Consider the following 27,952-nt stretch of genomic DNA (forward strand, 5'->3'; position numbering starts at 1 on the left):
TCATTTACCCGGCCCTCGCTCAGGGTCAACCTAAGTCTGAAATTACTTGAAAGTACGCAACTACAACAATCCTATCTCATCAGCTAAAAGCATGCCCACACTTCCCATTGAAATACTAAGAAGTTTATATTTGTTAAATTTGTTCTTCATTTTAATTATTGTATTGTTTTAAAGCATTTTTTTTGCACTACGAATAAGATATGTGCAGTGTGCACAGGAATTCGTTCATTTCTTTTTTCAAATTATAATCCAGCCCTCCAACAGTTTGAGCAACTGTGACCTGGCCCTCTGTTTAAAAAGTTTGAGGACCCCTGCTGTAGCATATAGAAACCAACAGCCACTTATTTCAGAGCCATACCTAGGCATGTACAGAGTATCCACTTCTTAGCTTTCCTAACTTTTAAAGGCAACTTTGATTACATTTGCACATTGTTTACACTTGTAAACAAGTATCAGGGTTTGTATCACAAAGCATTTCACTTAAAAATGACTATTTTCCTCATGATTTCCATATGATCTCTGAACAAAGAATTCATGAGAGGGAGGGACACTGGACCGGAGGCATTTAGAATAGATCTCTATTCCCACCCCTACCCCCCAATCTGTCCTCAATGAAAGGTTGCAGCACCTATTTGAATTAGGAAGGGCTCCATTTCAGGAGGCAGACTGGAGCTTTCTCCCCACTAGCTGTACAAATGAAGGAATATTCTCAACTGCTTCATATGGCATGTGGAAGTGCTAATAGGAAACCATTGTGCTGTGCTTTTCACCTCTACCAAGGGGGTGGGTAATCTGCTGCAGAGAAGAGATGCTCGAGCAAAGGACCTTCAATAAGAATAACAAAGGTTCCACTGAATGTGTTGTTCAAGGATATTGTGCAACAATAAGAGCAATCATGTCATGGCAACCCCATGCTGGCCATATTTTAAGTGTTTCATTAATAATAGACACAGCAATATTACATCTGGACTTTTAGCAAGAGCACTGTAATTTTATGGATGTTTTATCTCCCTGAAGGGCTGGAGAGAGATCCCATGACACAAGCTAAGCTAACATCCCATTGTTGTCAGAGCTTGAGAAATGCATTAGAAGAGCCTTCAAAGCACCACAGCCATTAAACTTTGCATCCCCAGAGGAAAACTAAAAGCAAATCTGGTATAATGTAAAGGGTATAAATTTAGCAAGAATAGGATCACTGTATTTAGACGCTCATGGCCCAAGGAGAATTTTGCACAGCCTTAACCAAAGATGAGCTGGCCATAATAAGACAAATGAAGAAAGTCAGTTTTATTGTTGTGCCCTGCTGTTCAACCCATTAAATAATCTTATCAAGGCGATTGCCTAAGTGGTGCAGGGACATAATTAAACAGCAGGCTATCTAGTTCTACAGAAATCAATATGGACATTAACATTAATTTCTCTCTTCCATGTGCTGCTTTTGTACATGGGATTATGTGCAGAATTATGGTTCAATTGAATAAAGAAGTTTTGTTCATCCAAACAGTGATTGGGAATGTTTGCATCTATTTAAATGTTCACAATTTTGCTGAAACCCCAAATCAATGGGAGGAAGGGGAAATAGCAGAGTTTAAAAATTGTACAGTAATCGCTGTTGCTTCATATGACGGCTATAAGACCACTTCTTATGTTACGGAGCCCTCGGTGGTGCAGTGGGTTAAACCCTTGTGCAGGCAGGACTGAAGACCAACAGGTCGCAAGTTCGAATCCCATCAGCAACTGGCTCCACCCCGATCGTCTTACGATGGATCAGTCTGTTGTAGCAGAAGGAGTTGTAGCAGAAGGCTCTGAGGTTGTTGGATTCCATGCTGTACATGAAACCTACACCATGTTCTAAAAGTATCTTTTCTAAGCAACTGCTCATACTGACTGGTTATGAGTTGTAGTATAAAAAAAATAAAACCCAAACTTTTCCAAGCTATGTAGTGCTTTTGTAGAAGCTCAAGTGCATCAAGGATAAGCATGCAGGCTGCCCCTCCAGCAGTTTCTCACCTGATAAAAATGTGTTTGGGGTGCGGGATCAACGTGAAGGCACATAACACTGGAATGATATACTTGACCCATTTGTTAGATGTAGTCTGAGGCTGTCAAACTGTTGGAATTGACCTTGCCAATTTTGTACACCAGCTGATGTGTTCTTCAACAAATATGGAGCAGTTGCATTAAAAAGCTTGCAAGGACATGTAAGTATCAAGGATATAAATCAATCAACCAACACTTCAAAGATTGGTGATATATGATACTCCAACAACCCACACATTCACTGACAAGAAAGCCTTCTAAGTTAATGCCTTCATCAGAATCAATGACACCCTGAAGAATGTGTTAAAACACCTGATCAGAGCCTACAATCATACCGACAAAACCTTCAGTATCCTGACAGTTCTTTTGTTTTGTATTTCCAAGTTCACAAGTTGCTACATCAGTGAGAAATGCCCAAATGAACTCCCAATAGAATTTACTGAGCAATTTCAATTGTAGAATTCACTTCTCCCCCATATACTAGGATAAATTATTATGAAAACAAATCTATTTGGATATGTGGTGTTATCTTTGAATCCAATGTGACAGACTGTTTCCTGAAATGCTGAAACTGCACTGTGACTATATTGGTCACTAATGAAGAGCGACTGCAGCAGAGAACAATCTTTTTTCCTTATAAAAAGGGTAAAAAATGTTCTCAAAACCAATGCAACTCAAAGCATCCCAATGCCTGGTTCTTCCTAAGCAAAAAGTAGAACTATGAGCTGGCTCTGAATTACTAAGGTATCATTCATGATTTTGCTAGAAACAAACTGAGAAAAAAGTATTAAAGAAATAAGTATATTGCATTATTTAAAAATTACCATTGTCTTAAATCATTTTAGCTGACTTTGGTGTTTCTATTTTCTACAATATGCAGTACTTTTCACTTCTGGCTTTCCCTCCTGTTAGTCCTTTAAAGCATTCATAAATTTAACCCAAGTCCATTAGTAGTGTATAAATACCCACTGAAGAGGCAGTCCCATGTCCACTGAAGATTCACCTCACCAACTGGCACCAATGGCTACAGCATGGGATCACACAATGCCAAAAGAAAACCGGATTCCATACAAGAACGTGGCTTCTTAAAGTGATCAGGGAGGATGTGGGACCTGAGGCAAACATATGTTCTCACTGAAGATCCCATGTTCTTCTTGGAATTAGCTCCTAGCCAAGTAGGTGTTTGGCTATGGTTTACCACCACTTGCTCCTTCTTGCTTGCCTCTACCTGATTTGAATAAGTCTGACAAGTTCTTCCTGCCCTTGGGGAAAGCAAGCCTGGTCAGAAGGGAAAACAAAGAACCTAATATCTTCCATTAGAGTGTTAACCCTTCCCTAAAAAATTATGTTTTTACTGGAGTTACTTAAAATGTCCCTCTTCCAAATTTGAGGCAAAATCTGATTTTAGTTTGTGTATAAGTTTGTGAATACAGGTCTTTGGGCCACATCTAATGCATCATGGGATGCTACTAGGCTCTTGCTTGCAAAACCAGAAGTGTACAATGTGTTGTTGTAGGTTTTTCGGGTTGTATGGCCATGTTCTAGAAGCATTCTCTCCTGAAGTTTTGCCTGCATCTCTGGCAAGCATCCTCAGACAACCTCTGAGGATACTTGCCACAGATGCAGGTGAAATGTCAGGAGAGAATGCTTCTAGAACATGGCCATACAACCCAAAAAACCTAAAACAATCCAGTGATTCTGGCCATGAAAGCCTTCAACAATACGATGTACAATGTGTTCTCAGAGGCTTTCATGGCCAGAATAACTGGGTTGCTATGAGTTTTCTGGGCTGTATGGCCTTGTTCCAGAAACATTCTCTCCTGCCTGCCATAGATATGGGTGAAATGTCAGGAGAGAATGCTTCTGGAATATGGTCATACAGCCTGGAAAACACACAGCAACCCAAATAAGATGTAGTTAGAAAAGAATTACCGGTATTTGATATGCAGTCACATAGTAATGGTTGATGGAAATTTCTTGTTGTCTCTGTTTACACCTCACAAAATCACATTCTAGCAAAATTAATTCCTGACTGGGACCACAGTAGAAAGGACCACAATGGAGGACATTGTGTGCTATTATTACTGCCTATAAAATGACATCCTTATTAATAGCAGATTCTTTCTGTTGTCTACTTTTTGCTACTCGAAGGTATGCTAACCTGAGTCATAGAGGATTAAGGTTACTACAATAGCTGGGCTTCAACCGATCAGATCAAGTACATACTGGAAGAGCAACATCAAAATGAATCAAGTAGATCTGGGAATTCCCTCCTAATTTTTCGTTGCAGCATGAGCCAACAAAAGAAAGTATTATGAGGAAGAGGCTTGAGACATTTCACATCAAAGCAGCAGGAAAAGGCAGCATGCAACACAAACTATATGCCGCTGAATTTTACTGTACCACTTTTAATTAATAGAAATGATTGAACTGACTAAAAATAACTCCCATTCTCTCTCCCCCCCCCCCCCCCACCACAACTGAAGATAATGCTATTAAAACTTCTAATTATAACTGTATGTCCTTATCCTACCCACCAGTTTCAGTGTTATAAACCTTAGTGGTTAATTTTTAATTCAGCAGCAGAATTGGCTTCAGGAATACGGGAAAATATCAGGATACAAGCCGAGAAACCTTCAAAGAACAATGTAATAGCAAAAAGGGCTGTGCCCCCCTGAGAAACCAGGAAAGGTCAAATTAGGACCTGAAGAAGGATGAATTTGACCTATAGGCGAGATTCTCCTGCCCCTGCCCAAGGATGCATCTATACCATCTAGTTAATATACCGTATTTCACTGCATAATATTAACAATCACATAATAGTTGCACGTTTCTTTTGGGGAAGGCAAAATTGATATTTTACTCTTCTCCACATAACAGTCTCAGCCTTAGTTCACTTGCCTGGGTGTGTGCATTAAGGCTGTGACTGCCCTTTTGGCACTACAGGAGCCAAGTTAAGCCCCACATCACCAAGGAAAGGGCAGGGGAGTGAGTTCATCTGCCCTTTCAGAGCAATGCTCTGTAGCTGCAGAGGGGAGAGAGGGGAAGGAAACTCGCTTGCCTACCCTTCTCCCTGCAGCTACGCTCTGAGGGCACAGATGCGCGGGGGGGGGGGGGGTGATACCTTTAAAGCAGTGGTTCTCAACCCGTGGGTCCCCACCCAGATGTTTTGGCCTCCAACTCCCAGAAATCCTAACAGCTGGTAAACTGGCTGGGATTTCTGGGAGTTGTAGGCCAAAACACCTGGGGACCCACAGGTTGAGAACCACTGCTTTAATGGGACTATTACACATTGAAAAAAGCCTCTAAAAGTCACCATCACATAATAGTTGAACCTCCCCACTTTTGATACTATTATTTAGGGCATTTATAACCCGTCCTATCTCAACCAGAGGGACTCAGGGCGGCTAACAACCAGCACATCATGGTGCCCACAACAAAAACACATAGATATACATATTATAATATAAACAATATAAAAACATTATAAAACATTAAAAAGAATTACCAATTTGAATCGTCATCCTAAAAGCAGTCCATGGACTATGGTCCATTAAAACTGTAAGTTTTCCAGCAAGTCTAGTCCGTGAAGGCCTGATCCCACAGCCAGGATACTACTGCTGCTGCTGCTACTACTACTACTACTACTACTAATAATAATAATAATAATAATAATAATAAATGTATAACCCACCCTATCTCCCCAGAGGGGCTCAGGGCAGTTTCCCACAAAAGATGGCAAACATTCAGTGCCACAGTCGCCTCACAAGTGCGATTGGCAGAGACAAAGGACAGGGCCTTCTTAGTGGTGGCCCCCTGGCTATGGAACTCCCTCCCCAGGGATATTAGATCAGCCCCCTCCCTCCTGACCTGGCCGTTTGAGCAAGCCTTTGAGAATGCAGCAGAATAGATAACACGGAACTATGAATGATGAACATGGAATGGCCAGACAAAGTTACTGGATAACGTTTTTTACAGGATGACACTGATGATTATATGTTTTAACAGTTTTTATTTATGTTTTATATTGTAATGCTGATTGTTTTTAATGGCAATTATATGAATGCCTGACATCTAATTGTGCCAATCTGTAACCTGCTTTGAGTCGTTGTATGGCTGAGAAAGGCAGGCTATAAATATCGTAAATAAATAAATAATAAACAATAGAAACAAACCAAACCCATTCAAAACAGTAAACAAACATGTCAATACAAACTTATAGTAACTAGCCAAAAATGGTAATTCAATAGATGTGGTAGATTTAAATCAATTATACTTACAGCATAATACAAATCGAATTAACTAATATGCATTACAATTAATGGATGATTTACAGCAGCCAACAGAGCCAGGATGAGTCCCAAGACTATGGAATCACAGGAGTTTTACAAAGCCTTCAGCCTTCCTCTCCAAAGAGTGCTCAAGTTTCCATAACACTGAACAATAGCAGTCAAATAGTATCAAATTGCATTAATTCTGCAGTGCAGATGCACTCCTGGACCTTACGAGCTGGAGAAAAGATGACTGACAGAAGAGCAGTCTCATAATAAGCACACCATATGTTCTCTTGCAAGGTGTGCTGAAGTTCTTCTCTAAAGGAGATACCAGTCATTGTGCTTTAGCATTACAAGTTCTCCATTATGTATGTATGTCTTTGGGGGATATATGAACTACTAATGAGAGTGGAAATTGCAATTGCTCATCGTATTTCCAAATATCCTTTGGGTTTCCTAGTAAGTGTAATGTCTGAACACTGAAAAGGCCTGAAAGCCTGCAAATGAATCAGCTGAATAGATAATTTGCCCTGGTCTCATGAAATGGTAATATATTTACATCTCTTGTCTTGTCTGACATGGCTGCTAATGTGAATCAACATTAGCAATCCATTCTCATGCCATTTCCTATATCGTATTTACAGTGGGACTCTTATTTAGAGCACAAATTAGCATTCATGAAGAAGCAGAAGCTTGTAACATTAAATGTCATTATCCATACTGAATGAGAGATGCTGCATTAAACTTAAACAAGAATTTGTTTATAACCATTGAAGAAAATATCCTAAACTCTTAAGAGGTTGGGGATATTCAGCATTGCAGACTACATATAAAGAAGGCAACAAACAACTACTGAAAAACATTCATTTGTACTTCCAAGTAACAGGGAAAGAGAAGAAAGCAAATAATCACTATTTGAAACTACTACTTACTCTACCAGATATGATGTGGTCCTGAACATGTTTTCTTTGAGGCCTGTTCTACTGATACCTACAGATTTTGTCTTGTGATATACAGTTGGCTCATATATTACACAATTTTTAGGTTGCAGGAAAGAAACCAAAGGGTGGTGGGGGAGGGCAGGGGAGAAACATATTTTGTTTCACTGGTTGGTAGTCCATGGAGCAAAGGTAAAAACATCTGCCTTATACCAACAGATAAGAGAAAGTCAAAAGATACTTTCTACAAAAATTCCAGACAAAAAAAGGAACTGAAATGATGGGAGTTGGATACACGTACTACAGAGGACCCAGGAAGTGCTTCACTGGGTGGACATTTTCTATGGCAGAAAAATGAATGCTTATAATTCTCCACACTGACAACATATACCTTCAGCACTGCTTGCAAGTCAGTCCCAGGCACTATACATGAGCAGTGCAGGTCTGGGAGTCACAAAGAAAGCACTGAATATACCATTTATGCACCTGCAAAGTAAAAAAACCCTTACCTGTCATTATCCTTTGAGCTTCATATGGCTCCATGTAGCCAGTGTTTTCTCCTTTGCCAGTTTTGCTGCCTTCACTTTTAGCATCAAATGGGTCAGAGTAGTCATCTGCTATTAGGACCTGTAACAGGGAAAAATAAAATTATGAGGACTTCTATTGAATAAGGGGTTTTTAAGAATACTACAAAGCATCCAATGCACAGGATTCATCTTCCCCCCAACTTTTAATGGATCATGAAAAAGAAATTTCAGTTAAGTTTGGTAATATACTTTGTTGCTTTCTTAATTAATTTCCTTAATTTGCATCTTTATAGTCTAGCTTTGATCCTCAGTCTAAAGCATATAGTCCATGTGTGTGCATGTGTGTGTCTTCAATTCACTGATTAACAATCTGTGGCCCGTGGACCACTTGGTCTGCAAGAACGAAAATATGGTCTGCGGTCCCACCATTACTACACTATTGCCTCAAAACTGCATGGCAACGAGAGCAACTGGTCTCATGAAACTCTCTTATAGTGCCAAGGCAACGGGGATGTCGGGAGGGGAGGAGCTGACTACCCACAAGAGAATACTGCTACCACATCAGCCCTAGATTACTAAATATGGTTTTCTGTGGGAGAACAGATGGAGATTACTGGGTGACATATGTTCTGTATCAGAAACTAGAGCTGATGTGGTCTATTGAATGCAATTTTCTGAATTAGTACCCCAATAACCAAATCGAATCTAATGTTGACCAAAACCAGATTTTGGTACTAATGTTGGAGAGTGGTCCCTGGTCAAAATGATCCCTGAGCAAGTGGTCCCTGGTTTAAAAAAATAGGATGTGAACCACTGATGAATGGTGATACCATGAATTTCATAGGGTTTTCTTAGGCAAAGGATACTAAAGAGATGTGTTTACCAATTTCTTCCTCTGAAATATAGCCTACAGCACCTAGTAACCCCCTGTGATCTCCATCCAAGTACTAACGTACTTACGCTTCCAAGATCAGACAAATCTGATGCCTTTGGGGTATTTGGTATCTGGCATTTTTTGATTGGCTCTTGCAAAGAGGCATGGAATAAACCAAAGCATTGCTAATCTGTTACTTGCTAGGGGTTCTCTAGTCAGAGATTTTGCACTGAACAGTGAGTTGGGCTAGATCAGTGGTTCCTAACCTTTGTTCTTCCAAGTGCTTTGGACCTCAGTTTCCACCATTCCTAACAGCTGGCAAGCTTGCTGGGACTTCTAGAAGCTGAAGTCCAAAACACCTGGAGGAGCAAGGGTTGGGAACATCTGGATTAGATGACCCATGAGCCCGCTTCCAACTCTATGGTATTATGACAATTTGAAGGGACTAAAATGGGCATGGCTGAGCTATGCACTCACTTTGCACAGGACAACAAGGAATCCAAAGAGACCTGGCAAGTGGTCTATGTCAACTTATGCTGTGGTCAAGACTCTAGGCTAAGACTTGGGAGATTCTGGTTAAGGTAACTGCTCAGCAATTGGGGGTAACCATGGCCTAATGTCACCCTCTCTCTCAGTCTGGTCATCTTCAGAAGGTTGCTGGAAGAGACCAAAGTAACCCAACTTGGAAACGAATATAGCTATAATGAATAAATGACATCAATAAATCCCATGTAAAGCCAAGCAGTACTGTGGCAGATGTACCTGGAAAAGTACCTCCCAATAAGACTTGGGAAATCAAGCTCCAAAAGCAAGGCTTTATCCTCCAGTAACATGACAAAGCATAACACACAAGTAGAAAACAAAAAGCAAAAAAGTGAGGCAAGGGTGCAGCTGTGCTGGACAAACCATTGCCTGATCAGTAAGGGTGCTTCTTACCATCCTTACGTTCTTAAGAGCCCTGCTAGCTCTTCCCTAATATTACCGTTCCAGAGTAATTATGGTTTCATCTTTAAGCTTTCTTTTCTTTTTGTTATTTTGGACCATTCAAGTGTAAGCCAATGCTGCCCATCATTTGAGGTGTAATTTAAGGTGTATTCAAGGGCCTCATTAAATGCAAATTGCTAAAGATGACAAGTGCAAAATGAAGGGATAGGGAGGGAGGCATCCCCCCTTCCCCCACCCTCACTAAAGATCTGTAATGAATGGCTTGTTATTGCAGCTCTAATGGCTCACTCAAAAAGAGAGAGAGAGGGAGAGATGGGGAATGAGAGGAAGGAAGGGAGAGGGAGAGAGAGAATGAATTGCCTGGTATCTTCTGCCTCATGCGGGCTGAGGCTGTAATCAGCCGCCCTGTCAGAGTGGTGTCAGGGGCTGGGGGCGCGCAGCTCAAAGACAACAGTGTGCATCAGGCAGGAGTAATTTCTCCTCCTAACAAGGGCAGGTTTTATCTGCAAAAGCCCTGCAGCTAAAACACCATCCATTTACTTCCCTGATGATGCCTTGTCAGCTGCTGATAGATAAGTATCTTGGGCGCCCCACTGCCCCCTCCCTCTGCCATATAGGGGCCGACACTGTAATAGTTGCCTTTCTTTAGAAATAGCTGCAGTAAAATGACATGAGATGGGGATAGGGGAGGAGGGAGGAAACACACACAAAAGACTAGCTAATGTATTTTTATTTGATCTTTCTACTTTCCCATTTGTCCCAAACCGAGAGTAAATTAAACACATAAAAGCCGTCAAAGATTGATTTTGTTTAAACCCAACTGTAACACATTCCAGACCCCAAAGTAGTATCAGACATGGGGACAGATATGTTGTATGAGAAATGATCCAATATTTTTAAAATTACAGACAGAAACTCCTGTCACTTGAACTTCCCATATTTACGTTGCAGTTTATATCACGCCTAAAACAGCTGGTTGTTTATGGAGGGTAAAAAACTCCTTCAAAAATATCAGGCAGCCAAACCTTTCAAACTGGATGAAAGTCTGTTCTTTATCCCCTTTTAGGGCATCCATTTAACTAACATAATGAACTGCAAATATAAATCTAGAAATGTTAACAATATGAACCCAAAAATCCTTGGTTGACTTATTCATGGGTCAGTGAAAGTGCTGTAACCTAATTCATCCAAAAAAGTATAGAAAAGGAAACCACCCCTTTCCCTGAGTAGAGTAGCCAACGGAATTTTTGAATGCCTCAGTGGAGAATGGCAGTGGCAGCCAGGGATAGCCGGACTGCTGAGGCACTTTCCCTCTCTGCAGTAAGACCTCAAAATAGACACACATTATATCAAAATCCATAATTTTGGCCCCAAATCTATCCTTGACTTATACATGAGGTCAACTTATACACAAGGATATATGGTAGTTACAATCTGGATAGAAACAAACAAAAGTAGGCAACATTGTACCAAGTCTAGACTGGGCAACTTGGAAGGTGCTGAACAGAGATGCAGAGCCAATCTTATGAAATGGAGCCCACGACATGCAAGTGTGGAGAAGAGAAAACCACAGACCACCTACTGCAATGCAGTCTGAGCCCTGCCACATGCACAATAGAAGACTTCCTTACAGCCACACCAGAGGCGCTCCAAGTGGCTAGGTTTCTGGTCAAAGGTAGTTTAGTATAATGTCAAGTTTTAAACTTTTTGCTTTTAAATACATTATAACTGTACCCTCAATTCGGTTCTGACATGTTAAATAAAAAACCAAATCTGATTTAGGTTCCTACATAATCCAGCAGTAGGACATAGTCCTCCAGTTATGGAAAGTAGGTTGTAGAGCAATTGTCATAAGAGTAGCTATGACAAAGCCATCGTCATGCCTAACATAGCTCTAGCCACAAGCCCAAAAGATGAGGCTCTGCCTAAGGTCAACACTTCAGTGCCATGACTGAATGTGTAACCATCACCTGTCTCGGCTAAGTCCCTCCTCTTTAACATTGAATGTAAAGCCACTCAGATCTTTAAGAATGCTCTTGAAGCCTGATAACAACAGAAAAGGGCTACCTAACAGGGCTCTGCACTTGCTTTTTCTGATAGTCTGAACTTAGACACAGCAGGAGTTCAAATACTGCCATATGAGAAAGTCCAGTCTTTGACAAAATTGGAGGGCTTATTTGAATCCTATCATACACTGCAAACCCCATATCTGCAGGGGATGCATTCCTGAAATTACTGTGGAAAAAGAATAATAGTGAACCCCATTGAAATGAATGACTTTAATGAGAAGTTATCATAGAATCTCACTGGAGGACCTCGAAAATCCGTGTCTCTAGGAATTTGCTAGGTCCTCCAGCAAGATTATCTGGCAGAATTTTACTGTGGAATCACCCGGAGGCCCTATAAAATTCCTAGAGAAAACATATTTTATTAGATGCTGGAAGGTGAAACTGTGCCCTATAGGGAACAGTGGTTATTTTGTACGCAAAGGCCACAGGGGAAAGCCTGAGCCTAGGCATCCTATTGTCTATGATGTTTTGTGAAATTGCTCTAGCACTCCTTCTTTACTTTTTGATCCCTAGGTACTGTTGAATGATTCCAATGAATCACTTTCTGTTTCTCATAGGCTTTAGGCTGCCTGCCTTTTAACACATTCAGGAGATAATTTTTTAAAAGGGAAAATAGGTTTTAAAAGACAACCTTGTGGGATGGGGATGCAATGACTTCATGAATGATAGTCAATTAATGTTCTGTACAGCTGGGTTCTACTACAAAAACGTATGTGTGGGTATGCATACACCTTAAGATGTCTGTTCACCTATGATGACCTCAAAACTTTAATTCTCAGACTTGATTTTAGAGAGAAACCAATAATCTGAATAAAGGACAGTAGGTACAGTACACACTGGCACAAAATTTGGTACATCTACATAAACTGTTAATTCTTGTTACAAAACAATGCCATTCTATCATAACCTCTTGTAAATTAATTACAGCTTATAATTAACCATGTTTCTGAAAATATACAACATTATGCAAATTATGTCTAAGAAACTGAACAATTGTTCTTGGCTTTTATCCTAGAATCTCCGAAAGAGGGGAGAGAGAAAATGGATGCAATCTAAGCAATTACTTTTTTTTAAAACTGCAGGGTTGTATATATGTGATATGTACAAAAACAGGGAGTCTAATACACCAAACATCCTTCTTTAACTTTGCAGCCAAAGTATTCTATTAAGGAAATTTGAAAATATAGGTCACCACCTAAAAGAGGACATAATTGGTTCCATACAATAGTTGACTATAGTGAAATAACAGGCTGAGAATTGATCAGATGATTGGCAATATTTGACTGGTCAATTGACTTCTAGAATCCCAATCACAGTGCAAAATCGATGGTTGCCTTGGGATTTGTGGGAATCATATTCTTGCAACTGGATCTCTTCCTTTCCTTCACAAATCAACAGCAAGCCTTCCGAGTCCAGTAAGCCTGCCAAGACCTAAGCTGCAAGTAGTATAGCCTGCTTCTACCAGAGGAATGATTAAACAGCTGAGGTAGTAGGTGGTACTGAAAGCATCCATCATAAATTCCAAGATCAATATCTGAAATAAATCAAGAGCTTTAGCCCTCGTAAACACAGAGCATTTCGGAAAATCGGCTAATCCAGTATCTGGACGAACATGGCAACCTGGTCTGTTTCAAAGGCAGCAACATCCCTGCATTCTAATTAAAATTAGATATACAGTTCAAGAGCTGTCAAAAGAGAGTCCAGCTGCTCAAGATGCTATTTCAGTTTCAATTACAATTCAGAAAATTTTAGCTTAGACAACGCAGCTGGCCTGTGCTAACACATGGCTTCCTTTATACTTGTTGACAGTTTTTAAATAATCTAGAAAGTTTGGGGGAAAGGGTTTCTTTCATCCATAAAAATATGCTTTGATATGCGATGTTAATTTGATCTACTTCCAGAAAGTCCTACTCTCCCACCTCTTTGTTATGTGGAGGTGATCCTGTGTTCTCCATGTTGGTAGAAAGAAAATCCTGACAGTTTCCAACTCTGGAGGTGAACTGTGTATCTAGTGACTGAGAATCAACCTAGCTAAATGCAGAGAAGTGCAAATTGGCCTTGACAACTATTAATGGAACAGTTGCGATCTGCATTGGTTAAGGGATTACCTACATCAAGTAACTCACAGTTCTGTAAGGCAAGTATCATTCTAAATCTCAAGTCAGAGCAATGGCCTCATCCTATCCAGTCTTTGTTGTAACTGCTGCTGTATTTTGTCCTTTTGCTATATTGATTTTTTAAATATATATATATTGGTATTATCTTTCTATTGTTTCAAATCATTTTGTGACTTAAATTCTCTGGAAACAAAAAATAGTGCAAATGTTTAAAGGTGTAAACATTTTCTATATTCAGGGTATATTGAACAACATTTGTATTATTTGAAAAAAAACAAAATTCTGCAAAAACAAAAACAAAAAATGAACTCTACAGCCAGTGTGAATTAAGATAGGCTAGGGCTGATGGAAGATGCAGTCTAACTTGTAGTATCACAGAGCCCCTGTTCTTGCCATATGCATTGAGTTGTCACTATAGGAAGCAGATGGTTGGAGAAGATTCAGATACAGTTCTGATGCATTAGACATTTTCATCAAGAACTTGATACAGGTGACTTAACAGATTTAGATGCAGAGGACAGTGAAGATCACTCTTCTTCAGATGATGAAATAGATAATGAAATTCTTTCACTTAGCTTATTCTCAGTAAATGAGTATCACGTTTTAATGAGAAGGGTCTTAGAAACTGTAGAAGCGCATTAGACTCCTCTAATAAGCAGAAGGAGACACAAAGTGTAACAGAAGAAGTTACGTAGATCAACCTCAGTTCTGAGTAAACCCAAAACCAAGGGAGTTTCCAATCCCAGGAGTCTTTAAGGAACTAATTGAGTTAAAGTGGAGAGCCATACTAAGTACTAAACATTTGTCAAAAAATGTTGCACTTAGGATATGGAAATCATACATGTATAGTAAGCAAATATGGCACTAAATAAAAACTCCCATGATGCTGCAGCTATAACGTCATCCCTGGAAGAATTAATAATACAATACAAACTTTATTATGGTCACTGACCAGCACAAAAACAGCATTAATGTTTTCACAAGTTGCCCTTCTGTGGATGTAGGATATTGTTTAAGGAGAGATAAGTGCACAAACTTTGCAGCATGCATTAAATAACATTTATAGAGGACTGCAATCTGTTTCAGATGCTATACAGGATTTTGCTTGTTTCACCGCAAAATCAGTACTGGCAACAAACATTAGTAAAATATGTCTTTGGTTTTGCCACTGAGATACAGACCAAAAATCTCATGTAAATCTAGGCAAAAAGCCCTTTTGGGATAAAGCCTTGAATAAAGCATTGGTGGAAACAAAGAACAAAAGACTATCAACAAACTCAAAGAAGAAATGTGACAAAAAACTATTTAGAAATACAAATTCCCCATATGCAAGTTCAGTTCCTTTCACAGAACAAGGGTTTATGGCCAACAAAGAGATTTCAGAACATTCAATCTGATGTTTAATGCAAAATTTCAATTCAGAAAGGGTCAACAACAACAAAGGAGGTGTTGTCCACTCAAATGTGGACAGCAGACAACAATTCTGACTTGGGAAAAAGATACTGGAAGGAAACAGTTGCTGTTTTTCAGTCATCACTGGTTAACAAAAACAACAGGCAAGTGATTTGGCAAGGTTACAGCATTCAGTCTGCAAAATGACTGAAAGACAGATACCTTTTTTCTCAGGTTTCAAAAAAGAAAAAAGCAACACATAGGACAGAGAGAAACAGATCACCTTCTGCAGACTGGTGAAATAGCGCATGTTCACACTCCACAAAAATGTCAAGAGATTTACTGTATCCAAGACACAAATTAGGTCTGATACAGCAGTTCCAGTCTGTACACATTCTCAGTGTACAAACTGAACATACTGTAAAAACTCCTTGTTAATTCAAAGGGTATGTAGAGGGAGAAAACGTGAAGGCAGTGACAGACTTTGTATTTCTAGGTGCAAAGATTACTGCAGATGCAGACTGCAGCCAGGAAATCAGAATAAGTTTACTTCTTGGGAGGAGAGCAATGACCAATCTTGATAAAATAGTGAAGAGTAGAGACATCACACTGGCAACTAAGATCAGCATAGTTAAAGCAATGGTATTCCCCATAGTCACCTACGGATGTGAGAGCTGGACCATAAGAAAGGCTGAGTGAAGGAAGATAGATGCTTTTGAACTGTGGTGTTGGAAGAAAGTTCTGAGAGTGCCTTGGACAGCGAGAAGATCCAACCAGTCCATACTCCAGGAAATAAACCCTGACTGCTCATTGGAGTGAAGGATAGTAGAGGCAAAGATGAAGTACTTTGGCCACATCATGAGAAGACAAGAAAGCTTGGAGAAGACAATGATGCTGGGGAAAATGGAAGGAAAAAGGAAGAGGAGCCAACAAAGGGCAAGATGGATGGATGGTATCCTTGAAATGACTGGTTTGACCTTGAGAAAGAAGAAATTATATCCAAGTTTTGCTACTTCAGTGCTCTTTGGGCTATATGATGAGGGCAACTTGATGGGTTTTTCTTTGTGTCAGGGGACCAGCATCATATTTATGCCCGTTGACTACAACTGTTTCTTTCACTTACACTATGTAACACAATTTTTGTTCCTGGGTTATACATGCATTTTCCCAATAGGTTCTATTATAAAAACATGGAAACAATTTCTTAAACTGCAAAAACTTGGTTGCTGTCTGCACACTGAAAGGTTAAAATGGCATATTTCACATTACGGAAAATTACAAACAAATTGCCTAGACCAGGAATGGGCAAACTTCGGCCCTCAGGGGTTTTTGGACTTCAACTCCCACAATTCCTAACAACCTAAGGAAAGGGCCTGAAGCTGTTAGGAATTGTGAGAGTTGAAGTCCAAAACCCCTTGAGGGACAAAGTTTGCCCATGCCTGGCCTAGACTGAAAGAAATAATAGTACTACCCTCAGCCACAAATGTGAAGTTTCTGGAGTATAACAACTACTTTCAAATTATGTACCACACAATTAAACAGAAAATAACACTTTCAAACCAGGAACAGAAAAAAATCAATTTTTTTACAGAGTGTTATCAAAACTCACTGCAGACCAACAGCCACTAGTTCATGGATCAACACTGGTTCATAGATGACTACTCTCAGTAGCACTGGTGTGGTGAATAATAAGTTTGGGTTTCCAGTAAAGGAATATCATCTATTTTATTTCCCTGTGTGAATATGACTGAAAGGTCAGACATGTGCAAGATGTGTACAAAAGTATCAAGCTGCCGACATGTGTTTTAGCTAGAAATATATTGCCATTCTTCCTCTTCATTTCTGTCTGAATCAAATTAGAAACTGTTATGAACGTAAACCCCATTGCACTCGTATAACAATTCAGAAGTGAAAAGAGCAGCGGAGAGAAAGTTTGGGGGAGGAGAGAACTTAAGTGACTTCACCGTCTGGCAAAAAGCACCCTATATGGTACTTATTTGGCATGGATCTCAAAAACACAAGCTAAAATTAAGCTCAGTCTGCCATAAATTGGGCGTTCTTGGGCTTTCTTCTTCTTCTAAGAACTCCTGTAACGTCCCTTGCTTCTGGCAATAGTTTTCCAGTGAGTAACAATACAGACTGGGTGTATTTGCTTTATGTTTATGATTACGTTTTGTTCTGTTCTGATTAAAAGAAAGATGGGCCCTATCGTCTCTCTCTCCATGGTGTGCAGGCTCACTCAGCAATGCAGATATTTTGGGATCATGCCCTCATTAAGGGTGCAAATTTGTTAATTGCCTATGAAATCTGGAGGAAATCAATAGACATGATTCACATCAGATTTTCTCCTACCTGCCTCTAGCTGCAGATCTGTGGGGTGGGGTCTCAGTGACAACGAATTGTTAGCAACCTCACAAAACAAGAGTTTTCAGGCCTCAACATAGTGTGGGAGAGGGTTTAGGGCTGATTCATGAAGAAACATTTTGCTGGCAGGTCAGTGCAACTATTTGTAGATCCTAATTTGCTCCTGAAAGTGTAATTTTGATGCAGCATTAAGCCCAAACCACAAAGCTGACTATGTACTGTGCCTGTGGGTAACCAAATTTCTTTCAAGAACCCCAAAGCAACATACATGTTCCATTCTCCAATAATCTTACAAAGCAGATTAATCCAAAAGCAAGAGAGAAACTTTCTTAAGGCCATATCTGAGATTTAAATCCAGGTTTCCTTGCTCTAAATTGAAACATTGTGCCCATTACATCATGTAGGTTTCTAACAGCTTGGCTGTTAAAGGAGGAAAACTGAAGTCTCTCTATAGAAGTGGTTCACAACCTTTGATCCTCCAGATGTTTTGGACTTCAGCTCCCACAATTCCTAACAGCTGGTAAATTGGCTGGGATTTATGGGACATGAAGTCCAAAACAACTGGAGGACCAAAGATTATGAAACACTGTATAGAGAGACTATTATAGATGTTACTGCAGAGAGATTTTGGATAGGCATGCTTCTTCACTGACAGAATAATATGTGAATTGAACTAAATCAGTCTGCAAAGGTAATAAATGATATCTGACCCAAAGAAAACCCCATGAAATTAATGGGGTCATCTTGTTGACAGGTGACTTGAAGGCACATATGCACGGAATAAGAAGTGTACAGTGAAGATCAAAAGAATTTAGAGTAAACTAAATGGAACATAAATGACAATTTAAAAGAAAAGCCAAGAATTTCCAAGTCATTAGGTAGCCTAATGTGCCAGCTCAGACCATGAACTTTTAATGGAGAATTGATTCCATTCTAGTTTATCCACAAGTTAAATCATATTGCCATCGGATAAAGTAAAGCCATGAATAAATTTGGCCAACAAGCGGGGGATGTATCAAAAGAAAGAGGAACTACTGTATGTACCTATTATATATTTCCTCAAATTGCCTATTGACTTCATGGTGACCCAATGAATTTCCTATTCAAGTAGTAACCAGGACTACTGTACAGAAGGGCTTTAATACTCTAGGGCACCAAATCCTGTTTGATCCTGGAAGCAAAGCAGTCCTGGGGCCCTTCCACACAGCCCTATGTCCCAGAATATCAAGACAGGAAATCCCACAATATGTGGAAGGGTCCATATTCAGTACCTTGATGGAGAACCACCAATGAATAACAGGTGCGGTGGGTTGCATGTTAGAGGAAGGCACTGGCAAAAATCACCTCTGAGTATTTCTTGGCTAACCGTATATAATTCATGACCTCCCCATAAGTTGATGATGACTTGAGATAACATACATATCGAAGTAGAAATATATTCAAACTATCTTAGGGATTATTCAAATTATTTAAATAATGCAAAGCAATATTCAGACCTGGAGACTATAAAATTACATTTAACACTATCCAACAGGACCAACAGATAATTGCACTATGCAGAAAAGCCATGAATAATCCACATTTTTGTTCCCAGATTATAAATATCATTTCCTAATTGGTTCTATCATAAAAACATGGAAAAGGTTCGCTATTTCCTCGCACTTTTCTTTTTCTTGTTTCATGCACAACTGTTATCTATTCAGTCCCTGATCTGCTGTAACACAAAGAAAATTTTCAATAAAAATTATATATAAAAAAAAAACATGGAAAAGGTTTATTAAATTGCAAAAACTTTGTTTTTGTGGTCTAAAAAATGGCGTATTTTTAATTAAGGAAAATTACAAACAAAGTGCTTAGACTAAAGAAAGTAACAGTACTACCCATAGCCACAGTTTCTGAAGTACAAAAACTATTTTCAAGGTAAATACCCTGTGGTGCAATGACTTAAACCTTTGTGTTGGTAGGACCGCTGACCAATAGGTCAGCTATTCGAATCAGGGGAGAGCAGGTTGAGCTCCCTCTGTCAGCTCCTGCTCCCCATGTGGGGGACATGAGAGAAGCCTTCCACAAGGATGGAAAACATTAAACATCCGGGTGTCTTCTGGGCAACGTCCTTGCAGATGGCCAATTCTCTCATACCAGAAACAACTTGCAGTTTTTCAAGTCACTTCTGACACACACACACACACACACACACACACACACAATTAAACAGGAAATAACCCTTTCAAACAAAGAACAGTTTTTTTAAAAAATGTTAACATAGTGTTATCTGGTTACTGCTGAATTAACAGTTTGTCATTCTCATTGTCCACACATAGTTAGTGCCTGTTAGGTGAACTTCTCATCTGTCAGCTTGCTCTTGAACATACAAACTAACTGCATGAAAGTGGTGTAACTGAGAGCATATGGAATGTATGTCTCCTGAGGGATGGTTCATTCACACATGAGACTGAAACTTCACACAGCAGTCCTCAAAAGATGAACATACATGTGTTAGACTTCCCTTACTCATTGCATCAGGTTACTTGGTGCACCAAAGACATGGCTTTGGACAGAAAACCTACAATTTGGGCTGCTAGTGTGTATGCAAAACACACTATTATACTGGGTTCATGCTACATTCCAATATGTAGATGACAATCCTTCAGAAAAAAAATTCCTGAAAATGCCATGTCTACCTTTCCACAGAATTTCCTGTAAACCCAAGAGCTCTAGCACACAGCTAGGTGAGACATTTCCATTTCCTGGATTTTTTGTTCTTTCTCCAACAAATTAAGTACTGTAATTCCTAGACTGAAGGATCCGTGCCAGCTTTCTTTTGAGATAAAGCTCAAAGCGTTTAAGGTAATCTAATTGGCCTCAAAACACAAAACCAAACACACATGTCTTTAGACAAAATTAACTGCAGCCAGTTTTGTGCTGTGCTTTGTTTTATGACAGCTATCACCTTTCCTGCACATTTCCATAACCACAAAATACAAGGCTAGAACACTTGGCAACAACTTGCAAATACTTCATTCCTGCTGAGACTTTTCCCTGTTGCCTCACTACAAAGAAAACAACAAACTTTGAGCTTCCAATAGGCTGGACGGGGCTTAGTCTGACACACAGTATTCTCTCAACCACAGTCATCTTCTCAATGTCACCTTGATCCAGTTACACGTTCTCAATTTAACAAAACTCAACTCAAGCCCCATCTTCACTGCCATATAATGCAGTTTGAACTGTGTTATAATGGCCAGTGTAAATCCATATAATGCAGATTGAACTCAATTATATGGGTCTACACAGCCATAAGACTCAGTCCATTGCTGTTAATCTCCATTCTGAAACTGCATTATATGCCAGTGTAGATCTAGTGTCATGAAGATAAAGCAATATCCCGCCCAGTATGTCTTCTTTCTGATCTAAAAGAGAAGTCAGGATACAAACATAAACATTAACAAATCTCCTTCTGCCCAACACATTTTAGAAACCCTCCTAGCCATATGACCACTTGGACTTACTTTCATAGCAAAACTAAGCACTTGGCATTCTTAAACCTTAGCAACTGGATTTAAGTTTCCTTTCTAATGCAGTTGCTCCCCCAGTCTCCAGGATTAGTTTGCGTATAATCCTATCATGATTAATTACCGAATAGCAGGTGGATTAGGACAGTTCATTACACAGAAGGCTTCACATATAATCCACATTTCTGGCTGACTATGCCAAAAATGCATCATGCTTTCCATCAGCAAGCATAGCATTTATGCCGCTAGATATTTTTCCTATGCAAATCTGTTTTCTGTGTATGTAGTCATTTGTTTTCAAATGTTTTTCAGGATTGTATCAAACAAACCCAATTTGTTCTGGCTGACAGAAAAAAGCTCCTAAGGGCAAAACCACTACAGATTTTAGTGCTTAAAAACAAAAGTCTGAAATCACCGATGACTTATCCATAATGTTTTTATTCAAAAAAGGGTTCACAAATGTAGGTAGATGATCCCATGAGAACTTCTTGTCTCAGCATCTCTGCCACTCTTCACTTCATATAAAACAGTTCTTAACAATTTATACCTAAGGGTTTCACTTGAACAGCAGGAAATAGAAAGCCAGACACATGGTTTCCTCATGCTGCAGAGCAATTTGAAGTGCCCCCCCCCAATAAAACCCCCCAAAACATTTCTGGGGGTTTGGAGATCAGGAGCAGCACCATTCCAATGATTTTTCAGGTTTGTGGGGAACAGTTTCAACCATTTACCAGCTAGGAACAATACATCTCTTTCTTGTCTTAGCAATATTATGTTGGGAATTCATAAAGTTACCATATTATGTAATTACCAGCAATAAATCTCTTATCAGTATCATGTTTCTACATATGTTATCCAGGGGAAGTCATAGGGAGGAGGGAGCAGGCTTGTTTTCTGCTGCCCTGGAGACTAGGAAGCGGAACAATGGCTTCAAACTACAGGAAAGGAGATTCAACCTGAACATGAGGAAGAACTTCCTGACTGTGAGATCTGTTCAGCAGTGGAACTCTCTGCCCCGGCGTGTGGTTGAGGCTCCTTCTTGGGAGGCTTTTAAACAGAGGCTAGGTGGTTATCTGTCAGGGGCACTTTGAGTGGCATTTTCCTGCTTCTTGGCAGGGGGTTTGGACTGGATGGTCCATGAGGTCTCTTCCAACTCTGTGATTCTATGACACGCACAAACTTTACTGAGCTCAAACCCATCATAATAAAACAACCCAAGTCTTGTAGAATAAATCTATTACAAATATTTGAGTGTAGCAATGAAATCTGTTTTCAAAAGAAGTTACTAGATATCTCTGTCACAGTGAAAATAAATTGTGTGCCTGATACAGAGTTCATTTTGCTTTGTCCACTGTGCCAACAAAGTTCAAAGACATTAGCCATTCGGTTATAACTTTCTGTGCTGTGCTTTTAATTCTGTTAGCAAATTTGAGCTTTAAATAAAAAAAATGATTGGTTTTCTTATTTAATGTATCAAAACAGGCAATAAATCACAAGTATGAAACAAAGGTCAGAATGATGAGAGGATAATGTAATGTGCCTAGTAAAATAATTAATTTTACTTGGATGGACAAAACAAAATTTAGTATTTTATAGAGTCATTGTTTGTCTTCTGTTCATCTCACTTAGCTGGCCTTCCTGCAATGCTGGGCCACCCTAATACTGGGTCCCCAAGCTAGAGCTCTTATGGGGCCTGTTCACCAATCAGCAGGCTTCAAATTGTATGAAGCCACATGAGATTTTGATGCATTTCTCACCGTTGTACAAGAAAGCTGTATACAAGAGATTAAGGCACACATTGTTACAGAAGAATCATAAAGGTCTGGTCTATACTGGTTGGTTAATCCACGGCCCAGTGGTATAATCAGAAGCAGCCACACACACTGTCCTGAACCCAAGGTGAAGGCAGGACAGAGTTGGTTCAATCAGGCCAAGACTGCATTAGTCCCTATTATATGTATCACCATCACCATTCCCAGATGGCCACAGGAGAAGTGAGAGCTCTGTGCCCACAGAAGAGGTGCCCACACAGCCAGGAAGGAGGAGGAATAGGCAGGAGCTCTCATGGAACAGCAATGGCAGCAACATGGGTCTGGCCCATCCCCTTTTCCCTGCACTGATGAGCGCAGAGAAAAGGGAGTGGCAGTGGCCTGTGTGGACAGTGGATAGGACTAAATTGGACCGAATTCTGATGTCCATACTTCACCAAAGCCACATTACTTCTTGTAATGTAAGACTAAACCAGTTTACCCTGTGATAACTACCAGGAGTTCAGCGATTTCATGGGGACAATCAAAATCGAATGCATGGAAAGTATGGATTACTAGGTCCCTGCAGACAAGTCCTAAGTAGACACACATCCACAGACCAAAGAGCTGCCTAACATGACTTTGTCTCGCAAAGCAAAGTCGTATGGCTCAATAAAGACTAAAACATTTATGACAAAATGAAGTCATGCTATAATAAACTTGCTAACCTCTCAGGTGACACAGAGGTCTTTGTTTTTGAGCTACAACAGACTAACATGGTGACTCCTTTGGAAATAATAACCAACCTCTGGAATCCATGGTAAAATATTGTCTCCTACTTTTGTCTAAGGAAATTAATGTGGTAAGATGTAGAAAGACCTATTTTCTAAGTTTTTAGAGAATTCTTAACAAAAAGCAAAAATCCCAGCTAAAGCCATAGATACAAAAATGCTAGTACACATTACAAAAATAAAACAAAGCAAAGCAAAGCTAGAAGCCCACCAAAATTCATGGCTCTCCCATGTTATGATTCCTAAGCTGTCATTATTTAAACCACTTGGCACATACAATACCATGGTCTTCCAGCTGGTTAAAAGCAGTCCTTGAAAGAGAGGTGGGGGAAGAAAGTTGTCACATTTTCCATCTTGACGTGAATCCAGATTTTGACAAATGGCAAAGTTATACAGGGAACAGAGGTAAAGATACACATAGCTCATGTGGACAAGCTGTATTTCAAGTCAGAATGGCAGCTATGCCTGCTCAATGAATGACACTGTCCTAAGCTTTACAGATCTGGTTCATGTGCCACCTGAACATGCTGAAGCATACCTATAGATGTGCAAAAACAAGCAGTGGGATGGTGCAGGAGCATCTTAGGGCCTGACAAGCTCATATCTCCAACAAAGTAACACAAATTCTTCACCTTCTGACAGAAATGTGGAATTATAACAGTGGTTTCTGAACTGCATTGGCATAATTGCTCAAATAAGCACCAGCTTCAACTGCCAAGACTGGATAACTAGTTTTCAAGTGGAACCAGGCTAGATTTAATATTCACTATTATTTTATATCGTACTATTCCAAGTACCGAAAGAGCATTACTTATATTCTTCACACCTTTTCTCCTCCCCCCCCCCCCTTCCAGTCCTGTGAGAAGGCCAGCTGAAACTGCATTTACACTTCAGGGTTGCCTGCTCAGGAGCTGCCCTTGATACAACAAATGGAAGTCCACAACTCCCAGCATGGCAGTTCCCAGAACTCCATTGGACTTCACATGGCTATCCACACCAATGGTAAACTGGCATTGGTGCCCTGTCATACTGGGGAGCTAACTGGGTTCTCCATTGCTGTTTCATCAGCCAGAAAAAAAGACCTGCCACTGTGTTGCTGGCTCAAAGCATCTCCCCAAGAGAGTTTTGCTGGCAATGTTATTATCGTAGAGATCACAACAGGGCATTCAACCATATGATCACCAGAAGCAACATTGCCAGCCACATCTCACCTTTTTAGGGAGCTGCTCCTAGCCATCAATACAATGGCAGGTCTTTTTGATGTATGGACACTGGATCATCCTGGATCCATCCCATTCATATGGTAAAATCATAAAGGAATGGCTCTGTGCCTTCTGGTAAGCTCTGGAATAATTTCTGGTTCTTCTTGTGCAGGATTTTGAAGTGGACCAACTGTACATTGTGCAGACTTGCTCACAGTCGGTTTGAGGTGGGTACCTTTTATTTGACCCATGCAGACATGGGGTGAGTGTCACTATCTCCACTAGAACTTTCTAATGGCCCTTAACACATACATAAGTTGCCAGGAAAATATTTTTTTTGCTTTTTAATATTACCTTACACTTTTTTCCTTAAGGGCCTATAGATTTTAATGGTTTTGGCAACCATCTAGAAAATATAGGATCACCAGGATTAAATCTGTATCCCAAGATCCTACTAAAACAGTTTTAAATACCGTACATAAAGATAAGGAATAGATGGAGATTACCCCTCCCTTAAAGCCTTGTTGTTGAAAGGAAACTTAAAAGATGGTCTCAAAGTCAACCTTAAAATCTGTGGCATAGACACCAAGAGCCCTTGAGCGCTCTAACTGGAGGTCAGCTGTGACCAGCAGTGCTGTAGAATTTGAAGAAGCATGAATGGAGGGTGAAAGGGAGAAATGTGTCAAGAGGAAGGCACATCAAGCCAACCCTGACTGGGACCACCTTCCATCTGGAAACTGATGTCCTCACTGCGGGAGAACATGCAGATAAAGAACAGGGCTCCACAGCCACCTATGGACCGAACGCCAAGACACCACATCTGAAAGACAATCATGCTTGAGCTATGAGGGATCACCTAAGTAAGAAAGGAAACTCATTAAAAACTACCCCAACTACTTACTAAGGTGGTAAAAATGATAAATCCCTGTGCATAGTCCCAAAAATATGGTATCCAATGAGCAAATTACACAGTAAAGGGGAGGGGGAATCCTGCCTTACTTGAGCAATCATGTTGATAAATCTTTAATACCAAACTGGACTGATAGCTAAAGCAGCTGTATATAAGCTGAAAGCTTTTAAATTTTATTTTGCAGTTTTCTGCATGACTCACATATGCTTTGGCAACAGATATTAATAACATTTCTAAAATAAATCTGCAGCATTACATATGCCTGCTAATATAAAATGACACACAGTAGCTAAGTTACAGCTCTGGGTATTAAGGAAATAAAGAGAAATGAAAGGAAGATGTTGCAAATCTGAAGGTGCAAATGTAACATCCATAAGACTGATCATGGAGCAAAGAACCAAAATGCACAGGAACCCCACCCACCACTGGAAAAAAGGCAAACACACAGTTCCAAAAATAATCTCCTACAGATACCATAGTGGATTTTACCAGCACTTCAATGTAACTTTCACTATTTCCAATAATCCTCTCTAATGTGCAGAGGTTCCCTCTCAACAGGCAAACTAGTTGCACTGGACGTAAAAAAACCAGGAACCATAATTTACCCCAATTGTCATTATTTGGTTTTGGAAAGGAGTAGAGAATTCTAGGTGCTTCCAGACAGAACCAAAACCTGTGTTGTGGCTTAAAGGAATCTAGAGTCTTAGTAGACCACAAGTTCAACATGAGTCAACTGTGATACAGCAGATAAAATAACTAATGCAATTGTAGGCTGCATCAAAAGGAATATAGAGGAGTATCGAGGGAAATCATAGTCTCACTCTATCCTGCTTTGATCAGACCTCTCATGGAATATTGCGTCCAATTCTGGACACTACAATTCAAGAAGGATATTGACAAGCTGGAGCATATCCAGAGAACAGCAACCAGAATTATCAAAGAAGAATGGCTGATGGAGCTGAAATTGTTGAGAGGATGTCACGTTGAAGAGATTAAATGAGAAATTAGAAACAAAGTGAGACCATGTATTGTCGAAGGTTTCATGGCTGGAATCACTGGGTTGTTGTAGGATTTTTGGGCTATATGGCCATGTTGTAGAGCAGTGGTTCCCAACCTGGGGTTCCCAGATGTTTTTGGCCTTCATCTCCCAGAAATCCTAACAGCAGGTAAACTGGCTGGGATTTCTGGGAGCTGTAAGCCAAAAACATCTGGGGACCCCAGGTTGAGAACCACTGCTCTAGAGGCATTCTCTCCTGACGTTTGCCTGCATCTATGGCAAGCATCCTCAGAGGTAGTGAGGATCACTACCTCTGAGGATGCTTGCCATAGATGCAGGCAAAACGTCAGGAGAGAATGCCTCTAGAATATGGCCATATAGCCTGAAAAAACCTACAACAACCAAAGTGAGACTATCTGTGACAAAGGAACCAAGAATAGCCTTTAGAATTAAAAGAAAATATTTTTTTTCTTTCATCACAAATACTAGGGTATATTTTAAGGTATAACAATATCTCTATATCAAAAACAGGTCTTGAACAAAGTTGGGAATGTAATGTTTTGGGTTCTCCAAATCCTAAGGCATATTGGAGAAGAATGCTAACCTGTGGATTGTGTGGAGGTAAGATTTAAACTCCAGACTGTCAGGTTCTGTACAAGAAATGGGAGGAAGGACAGATAAGTTTTTTCAGAGTCCTACCACAGCATAACATAGACACCATGTGTTGTCATCTTTACCTAGGACACAAAAAAGAGGAGGAGAAAATGACCAGGGTGAAGTCTGGATAATGTTTTTAAGCTATCACTTCTTACCTCTGATAAGCCTGAAGAGGTCCACAACACCTCTTTTCTGCACTTTATCCTCACAGTGTCCTTGTGATGTTTGCTGTGTGAAAATGACTGCCCCAAAGTCACCCAATAGTTTCAAGACTCAATGGGACTTGTATATTCTTCTTCCAAGTATGGTCAGCCCAATATTCCAGCTTTTATCCAGGCCTTCTTTCTTAAGCCCTGCAGCTGGAGCCCTGGCTATCCAGGTGGAAGGGATAAAAGAGATCTCTTGATGAAGGTTTGGAATCGCTCCTTTAGCATCAAAGTAGAAATTGAGCACTCTTTGTAATATGTGATGGAACTTGCAGATCTCAGCCAGAGAGGGAAAATACCCAGCCTTTTAAGTATGGAGTCAATATTGCCTTTGAATCGGGATTAACTTTCCAGTTACACAAAGGATATAAAGCAGAAGCAGCAAGTTT

At 40.0% G+C, this 27,952-nt stretch overlaps 1 protein-coding gene across 1 annotated transcript in view; it reads right to left on the reverse strand.

The window, feature by feature from the left end:
* SHB (SH2 domain containing adaptor protein B) overlaps nucleotides 1-27,952 on the reverse strand; it is a 164,952-nt gene that overhangs the window by 102,686 nt on the left and 34,314 nt on the right. Inside the window, exon 2 of the mRNA XM_060763765.2 lies at nucleotides 7,762-7,879. Coding sequence (XP_060619748.2) covers nucleotides 7,762-7,879 — 118 coding nt within the window. The remainder of the gene's footprint in view (nucleotides 1-7,761; nucleotides 7,880-27,952) is intronic.

The sequence above is a fragment of the Anolis sagrei genome, chromosome 2, assembly GCF_037176765.1.
Source record: "Anolis sagrei isolate rAnoSag1 chromosome 2, rAnoSag1.mat, whole genome shotgun sequence".
NCBI lineage: Eukaryota > Metazoa > Chordata > Lepidosauria > Squamata > Dactyloidae > Anolis > Anolis sagrei.